General features: G+C 38.8%; 1 protein-coding gene across 1 annotated transcript; it reads left to right on the plus strand.

Annotated features, from left to right (window-relative positions):
- The first annotated feature begins 434 nt into the window (after positions 1-434).
- fndc7a (fibronectin type III domain containing 7a) lies at positions 435-9,212 on the plus strand. Its single transcript, XM_067474068.1, has 14 exons — positions 435-631; positions 1,116-1,134; positions 1,270-1,527; positions 1,873-2,127; positions 3,183-3,440; positions 3,524-3,778; positions 4,411-4,665; positions 4,926-5,183; positions 5,398-5,655; positions 5,798-6,052; positions 6,478-6,741; positions 6,835-6,870; positions 7,377-7,413; positions 8,625-9,212. Exons 1-13 carry the CDS (start codon positions 575-577, stop codon positions 7,394-7,396), a joined length of 2,448 nt encoding a protein of 815 aa, XP_067330169.1. The 5' UTR covers positions 435-574; the 3' UTR covers positions 7,397-7,413; positions 8,625-9,212.
- Positions 9,213-9,626: the final 414 nt, after the last annotated feature.

Consider the following 9,626-nt stretch of genomic DNA (forward strand, 5'->3'; position numbering starts at 1 on the left):
ATAAGAGGTTTCATCTATTACAAGATATAATAGATGTAGAAACCAGGAGAAGTCAAACATTGTTTGGATGAAACCCTACACAGGCCTTACACTTCCTTCCAGATACACCAGCCTCAAAAATAGGTCATCGCTTGTATCAAGTTATCTGTTTAAGAAGGTGTGAGGCTGCATCATCTCTTTACTTGGATGTTAGGGATATTTATTTGGTGGTCACAAAATTCTTCAATGTACAAACTATTTTCACAAGTTTCTACATTTTCAGGACATGGCCACGAAAATTAAAAGTTTTTAACTAAACATGTTTTTTCCTTGCATCCTCATCTATCAGAGGAGAGCTTCCCCCCCCTCTCTGATAGGCCACCCAAAGGAGGGGAGGGGCCACAGGGATTGGACTCTTTCCTATTTGCTGAAACAATAAAAGATCTGTCATTTTTTTTGAGAGAGAGAGGAACGAAGAAGAGAGACAGAAAAAAGAGTCAAATTTAAGCTTGAGCCGCTTCCCTGAAGTCATTTCCAGAAACAGCATCCCACATCTCGCCTCCAGGCAGTGGCACAGCAGAGAAACGCTGAAGGCATGGGAACAACACATTTAAAGATGCTGAAACTTTTGTTTTTACTAACTATCACAGAGGTAAGAGGTTTTCTCACTATGCATATTGATATTCTCAAAGATATTTAGTTTAAATAAATTACTAAATAAATAATTCTAACAACATCATTGCACAGTAGTTGTATATATCCAGATAAAGAATTGTGTATAACCAGACTTTTGAAACACATGAACACAGGGTCTTTTGAGTGTCAGTGCTTTCAACAAGTGCGTGTGGCATGGCCAACCTTAGCTCAATAGACAAATTCATTCCAGCCTGAAAGAAATACCTGCACTGACCAGTCCTGAAATCTGTGTTGAGTGAAGGTAATGTGCAGCCTGCGGCTTCTCGTGCTCCCAGAATATGATACAGAGCATAATTTGCCTCAGGACATAATATGAAATACCCATAGCTTGGTACTCTTGGAATGATGTCCTTGTCTTGAGAACACTGTATTTCCTGTCATTTTCCATCAGGTTAGTTCTTCTTTTCACCCATTAACCTGCCATATTTTGTCGTTTTCAGATTTGTGCTGCGCAAAATGGTAAATTTTCTTCTTTTACATTTCCTTTGTCACCTAATGATGATCAAATAATATCCACTGAAGAAATCTGTTAAAAAGTGTTTAATGTTTAATGCGTCCCAATATGTTCGTTTTTTTCTTCTCTATCTTCCTTAGACATCGCACTGTCAGTGTTTACAGTCACATCTAAGAGTTTGACAGTGCAGTGGAGCGGCCTCACTGGTGCCAGCTCCTACAAGATCACAGCAACACCCAAGTACTCCTCAAAACGACCTGTCTTTGCTCAGTTTGGTGGCAACACTGTGATCGGATCAGTCAACTCCCTGTCGCCAAACACAGTGTACACAGTGCAGTTAGAAGCCATCGACAATGCTCTCAATGTGCTCAGCAGTGCAAAGACTGAGGAGACAACAGGTGCAGTAAATAAGGAGGAAACTGGCTCCTTTTGGTCATTGAAATTCACACATAGAAAATGAGAAAACAAATATTATGACAAATGGCAAATAAAATGAAATACAATAATAATAAAATTCAGATAAAATGATATGCAATAATAATAATAATAAAATACTAATAAATGTTCTACATTACATCCAATAATGTACATTACTTTCTTAAATGTAGTGGAAAAGAAGCATATAATAAGCAGATGACACCCAGAAAATGTATAAATACTTTTGTGCTTATATAGATAATGGCTTACATTCCAATGTTACCTAACAGATATTTATTTTCTTCCTTCTATCATTTGTTTTACAGCTCCTGACATCCCTATTGTTGTAGAGGCCTACTCCAAAATAAGTGACAGCATGACTGTGGTCTTCTCTGAGGTTTCTGGAGCAACCAGCTACATCCTGAGAGCAGAGACAGATGATTTCTTTTCTGAGACCCCAGTGAGCAGCTCCCCAGGCACCATTCTGCAGCTCCAACCTTTCACAGACTATAAGCTCAGCGTCATGTCCGTCAACTCGGGAGGGAGAAGCCAGCCCTCAGAGATTGTCATCGCAAAGACAGGTACAGGCATAAGGTCTTAAAAACCAACATACCTGGTCAAGCCTAAGCAAAAATAATGACAGTAGAAGGAAGCTGCTCACATGTTAAATCCAACTATGTAGAACGTTTGTACAAACAAGGAAAAATGACCAAGTTCGAACACCATGTCACCGTGACCTGACCCCCATTTGTTTGTGCTGACCCCAATCAAAGCATGATAATTGCGCAATTCAAATCCATTTCCATTTTGCCTGTTTAGGACAAAACGTACTGTAAAACTAGGGCCACTTGTGGGCCATGCAAATGACGGCATCCGCCACTTTGGTGCCTGGTGCAATTATAGCAGATGCCTGCCTCTCCTGTTTCAACAAACAATTCTGTAGGTCTTACACGCACTACTAACAATATGGATGTTAAAGTTAGAGGACTGATCTTGACACAACACACTAAATGTGGACAAGCAAACTTTTTTAAGCCTTTTTTTACTAACAACAGTATGAACTAAGGGGAAATTTAAAGAGAGACTAAAAAGAGTTGCATTTTTTAACTATTCACTTTCTTTATTAGTCTCTGACTGCTTAAGCCTAATTTCAAACTACAAATTTGCACATGTTCTTTTACAGAACAAAGACTATGGACTTTAGCTCCATTCACTTCCATTAAGAGAAAGACATTATCAGTGGTTGTCAGTGTATGTAAAGTGAAACATAGCCTTACTTTTGTTTCTGTGGGACAATAGTTTGTGACCTCATTCCACTGGCTATTACAGCATGTTATATCACTGCCCATTGTCACTTTACTCTTTGCAGCCAACAGAAGAGGGTGGAAACTGTATCCATCCTTCTGCATTTTACTATTCTTATGATATGAAAAGAGAAGCCATGAGAACTAGGTTGTGTCCCTCCTGAAGGATAAATGAATGTAACATAATCACAGGATAATTGTTTCCATTTCGCACCTTTTACAAAAAAAATAAATGGTAGGGTGAGAGCGGAAGGTAAAAATGTGATTGTTCATTTACTTATTTATTTGTTTTTTATGACTCTTCATTACTGTTTGTTTGTCCTTCTCTGTAGTGGTGGTTGCACCACAGTTGAACACCACCTCCCCTGCAAATGACTCCATCCGTGTGACCTGGTTGCCAGTGGACAATGCTGTCCTCTACACTCTTTGCATCATACAAGAGGGCTCCAGCACCCGCGTAAAAGTCAACACCACTGACATCACATTGACCTTTAATAACCTTGCAGCAGGGGTTACCTACTGCATCCAGGGCACAGCCTGGGACTCTCAGGGACGCACTGGAGACCACGTCAATGTCTGCCAGATTACACGTAAGCCTGATGACAATTATGATGATGAGTGAAGGTAAACAAAATTTAGTAACAGGTATTTTTGTTTTGGGTTTTATTTTCAGGTCCTCCAAGCCCAGATGTGATTGATGTCCAAGTGAGTCAGGGTCGGTCACTTGGCATCACTGTGTACTGGGTGGCAGTGCCGGGAGCTAATAACTACATTGCCTGGACCTCTAATGGTCGAAACTGTACCACCACAGATAATAATTACTGTTACATCATACCTGTAGAGTGCGGCCAGAACCGCTCTGTTTCTGTCACAGCCTATAACGCCGCTGGTCCGAGCAGCCCCTCACAACCAGCGCATTATATTACATGTGGGTACATCACAAACAATATACACAGCTATATACAGTGCACCTGAATACGTTTGGTTTATCAGACAAAAAACTATACATTTAAAAGAATTGATCAATGTTTTGTTGTTTTGCTGAGAGTTAGATGAGAAGATGGATGCCACTCGTGTCTGTAGTGTATTTATTAAGCTACAGCCAGCAGCTGCTAAACTTAGTTTAACACGAAGACTGAAAAAAGGAAACGGTTAGTCTGACCCATCCAAATGCCAATGAAGTTCATCAACAAAAATGTTAAATGGTTGTTCGTTTGCACTTAAACCAAAGAAACTGCCCCGAGTGAAAAAATAGTCCTTCACATAAACAGACATGTGGTGTTGTGATAAACAGATTAGTTTATGTATAGTCTGACCAAGACACATTGACTAGTTATTTTTAATCTTTAGGTAAAGCTAAGCAAATGATTCTTCTTGCTCTAGCTTCATCTTTTGTGCACAGTCATTAGTCTTTTCACCTAAATCTTGGCAAAACAACTAGTTATTTAGCTACAACCACAGCATATTTTGGAAAATGTTTGAAAGTTTTGAAAAAGTTTTACTTTGACAAGTGATGTTCATTCTGTTATTTACAAAACTCCCACTCTCTTTCTCTGTCAGACCCATGTCTTCCAGACAACATCTGGGTGGAGGAGCCCAATCCAGGCAACTGCTCACTAAGGTGGGATAATGTACAACTGGTGGACTACTACATGGCTTTTATAAAGAGGGACGATGGGACTGAAAGGTCATGTAACACCACTGAGACCACCTGCTCCTTTTTCTGCGCATGTGGCTACACCTACCTTGTTACCGTCTTCCCCTACAACCAGGCTGGCTCCAGCCCTTATGCAAACGTTCGCAACTACACTACAAGTAGGACAACCCCCAGTACATGTTTTTGCGAGGTCAAAGAAGCACAATAGTGGTGTTTAATTTTGGTCTATTAACTTCTAACTAATTGCATCCACTTTCTTTCTTTACAACGAACAGTTTTCAAAAGCATGTCGCTTACTTTTTATTTGCAGCCACATAGTGTGAGTGGCTGCATTTCCCTGCAACGTGAAAGTCAAGCTAGTATCTAGTATAAAATCTCACCTGTGTTTTCCATTTCTCATCTCACCCCATTGCCCCAGTTCCTTGTTGTCCACAGGACGTTACCATTCAGCTGATTTCTACAGACACGTTGGAGGTCATGTGGTCACCGGTCAAAGGGGCTGAGGTGTATGAGACAACAGCAGCACAGACTAATAATGTTATCCACTGTAACGACACATCCCCGGTGTGTGCGCTGTCAGATCTGAGGTGCAACACAGCTTATTCTGTAATGGTCACACCTTGCAGTGAGTTACGAGGATGCAACCGCAGCTGCCCATCCAACACACGTGAGACAGGTATTGACAAGTTAGATGAATAGTGCCATCCTCATAAAATACACATTGACACACACACAAGATGCAGCTAATTCTTTGACATGGACTGATCAATCTAAAATGTGGAACAGGTAAATCAAAATGTGCTGCTTTAGAGGAATAGTTTATGTGTTTGAAATATATTTCTCAGTCTGCATTTAGATATTTTTAATGACAATTTCCTTTCTCGCTGCAGCTCCATGCACACCAGAGATCCTGAATATAACGCAGACCAACAGTTCCACATACAGTGTCTTCATCACCAACCCCAATATACCCAACACAAATTATACAATCACTGCCATCGGACGCTATGACACACACACATGTCAGACAAGAAACAATTCCTGTGAGCTCACACAGCTGCCCTGTGGGTCAACCTACGAAGTCATGACAGTGGCCACCACAGCTGCAGGGCGAAGTCTACCTGGATATGAAAAGGTTTTAGAAACAGGTATGACAGTGGGATTGGTTGTCACTAGGAATAAATTTCAAGTCAGGTAAGGTATTGTGATTTTATCTCATTTTGACTGTAGTTGTGAAGAAGTCTCATTAAACACACATGCAATGTGTAATCCTGTAATCCTCTTCCCAAGGTCCTTGCTGTCCCAGTTTTGTGAAAGTGACCCAGGTCACCCAAGCTTTGACCAATGTGACCTGGTCACCTGGCAACGGAGCTCGCTCCTATATTACTTCTTTGTCATCTTCTCATGGATATGCCAAATGCCACACTCTGGACACCCACTGCCTGATGGGATGCATCACCTGCAGCACTAACTATAGCATCAAATTGGAAGCAATCAGCAGCACAGGACACAAGTCAGAGTGCAAATATTTTGGATTCTCATCCAGTGGGTATACAAATATATATATAAAAAAAATATATATATATATATATATATATATATATATATATATATATATATATATATATATATATATATATATATATATATGTGTGTAGATTTGAAAAATGTTTGCAATAAAAAAAAGGAGAATTGACTCTGATGAGTCAATTAATAAATTATTAATATAATTATTTAAAAATATAAGTAGTCTTCACTCACATTTAAAAATAATGAATTATTTAAAATAAAACAATTAAAAATTAACATGCAATAAATACGATGTCTCACTTTTCGGGAGTGAGGTGAGAGATGTGATGCATATTTGGACAATAGGAGTAATAAAACAAAGATATACATAAGATATTCAATAGTTTAAACCCAACACAAGCATATTTTTGTCTATTGAAGCCTTCCTGACTTTCTTGTAGGTCCCTGCTGTCCAGTCGGCATTAAGCTGTATCGCAGAGCCAACAACTCTCTCAGGGTGATCTGGCACTCTCTGGCCCCTCAGATCAACAACCACACAGTAGAGATTAATGGGACAGTCGCCAACTACACATGTACTACAGATGACAGTAGAAAATACTGTGATTTCCAGGAGGGTGCATGTGGAGAGGTCTTTACAGTGGTGGTGGCGCCAATTCAACAGAATGGGATAAAAGTCAGTTTCTGTCAGCCCAGGACATACTCAGGTGGGACATGATGTAAAGGACACTCTGACATGTTTTACTATAACACTTTACAATTTCTTCTTATGATTTATGTTCATTTTTGTGATTGCTTAGTTCCCTGCCCTGGAGGAAGTGTCAGCAGTGGTATATGTAAGTATCCTCTAAACTGTAAACCTGACATTATGTTTCACAATAAATAAAATAAAAGTATAACATTCTGGTAAATATAATTGTTGTGTTTATGGTAAATTTGATGTTCTGGCCTTAAAAAACTTTATCATAAAGATTAGAAATGAGGACCAAAGTTCAGCTACAATTAAAGCAAACAAATTAATACTTTATGTTCAGTTTGTTTCATCTATTCCAAAACATAAGTTTAAAAATGATATAATTTCATTAGTAATTGTGTACCTGACTAATTATTGGCCCAGTGCAGTGAATTTCCAAAATCATGGCATCTCTGTGTGGTTGGGAGATTGTAATATTATATGACATCATTGTTACACTGGCAGATTTGGTTACTTTTAGACAGAGCCAGTCTAGTTGTTTCGCTGTGTTTATGAATGGTCTTTATGCTGAGCTAATTTAGTTTGATGTTGGCTGTAGCTTTATGTTAGGCATGTAAACACAAATTTTCCATATCTTTCTCTCTTTAGTGATCTCTCGTCGAAGATGAAGTGCGGATTAAATGTGGTACGTGTTTTAATATTCGACTATATTCGATTCGATTTCAGACCAAATTAAAATGTTTGTATTTGTACATTTGCATTTATGAAACGCCTGTTCTACACTGGTTTAGAGTTTGTTTTACTGACATCACCAAGTTATGTGAATGGTATGTTGATCTGTTTTCTTGTGGCGTGGAAATTGTCACTTAGTTGACTGTTGTTTAGACTCATTGACAAATGTCGCTTGCTAAATAGTGGGAATTATGATGCTGGTTGTTTGCTGAAGTCTGTTCCCCTATTCCCAACCTGTTATAAACTGTAACATTACATGTGTGCAGCTTGTCAAGAGGGCAGAGGAATATCTAAAAGGTACAGTAGGGTAAAGCAATGCAGAGTCAATGATTGTTCGTACCCATATATCTTGAGTTTATGTTCTACATAGTTATAACTCTCAATAGCTTGTCAGCATCCTAACGTTGGAAAATCTACCAATTATAACTGGAGCATCAAAATATCAGTCCAAGGAAAGCCTCCGCATCATCATCATCAACTCAACAGATTTTGCCGGTTATGAACAATGGCTTTGACTTTGACTTTGTTTGTGTGTGTTTTTTTTTTTTTTTTTACTTTACCTGATTTGACATTTTTCCATCTGCTATTTGGCATTTAAAGTCATGTTCTGTAAAAATGAACCATAACCTTACCTTTATCATGTCTTTACCATTACACAAATGATGTGATTTGACCATGTAATGTCACTGACTTCAACAGACTGGACTAACTTTCTAGTGGATGGTGAAAGCAGGACGATATATGTGAACAAACTAACACAATTAGCAGAAGATGACCCCTAAACTGTATTTACTGAAGCCAACAGCTACACAATAAATACCCATTTTCTTTAAAGCTACTGTAGATTGTACAAGGCACTTGATTAGACACCAGCTGTGAGTGAGCAGTCAGACATCTGTGAAAGAATTGTGTTTGTGTGGTAGTTTTAGTGTTGTGGACAAAAAGGGCCAACAATGGAAAAGTGTGATGCTGGACACGGTCCACAGGTGAGCGCACAGTGCTTCGTGGCTTGCTGTGTTTGGGGCTGCATACCTGCAGACTGGTAGCCAAAATGCATATACGGCCCCCGGTCCTCCACAACAATAATACCTCAATGTGGGTTTAATGTTTTGGCTAATTGGCCAAGGTTGATTTTGTCTTTCTCTCATCTTTCTTGCCCTACAGTGAACACCACCCACCATCACCAACAGTGGATAGTGTTTATACCAACGGCAACTGTGAAAATCCAATATACCCCGATAAAATATCACTATTGTTAAGGAACATCTCAGTTTTGTTGTTACTGGAGTTTACAATTAACAGATTCTGCTAATTAAATATTTGTGGGGGGGCGGGCTTTAAATGCCAAAATGAAAATGTTTCATTCAATGTTATTTGATTCTCTTTCGGTTATCACGTTTATTCACTACAGCTGCCCTTCAATATGAGAATGTAACAGCAAAAACTGAAACTGAAACCAAAAAGTGTCAAGGTAATATTAATTTTACAACAAAATAAATTTTAAAGAACATTATAGGATTTCTCTAAGTAGAGAACCTCCATATGGCCACTGACGTGCCTCCTGGTTGTACCTAGAAGTGAGTCCCAGATAAAAGTGTATCCATCTCATTAGCCAGGAGTCTCTCAAGTCCTGTGGATGACGTGTGTGATCAGATTGGTGGAGATTCATTCAATGTTACTTCTGTGTTCATTGGATTTGTTTTCTCTCAGTTCACAGACGACAACAATAAATCACGTTGTTTTAGCATTCCAGCCCTGAGTACTGTCATCTTTTTCACAGTCAAATACAAAGGGATTCATCGGGATAACTATTACTATTTATAGCACATAAACTCATCGTCGGTGTCATTCGATCACTAAAATAAATATAAAGTACTGTTAATACCATATTGCAGCAGACGATTTAATTTTGCTGTGGAATATGTGCAAACGAAAGACAAACCAACAAACCACTCAGCAGGAATCTTAAGAACTGCAAACAGGTTGTAAACCTCCAGCAAACTCCCATCTGTGAAGATGGGCTGTAAGATGAGCTAAGCAGAAAGTATATTTAGTAGCTATTATTAATGTTTATAAATCTGACTAGAAGATTTAAGCATTTTCCTGACTAGACTCTGGCAATAGCTGCACATAAGGTGCCTTTTATTAATTAGGTTTTATTCTGGT

This window comes from Channa argus, chromosome 14, assembly GCF_033026475.1.
Source record: "Channa argus isolate prfri chromosome 14, Channa argus male v1.0, whole genome shotgun sequence".
Taxonomy (NCBI): domain Eukaryota; kingdom Metazoa; phylum Chordata; class Actinopteri; order Anabantiformes; family Channidae; genus Channa; species Channa argus.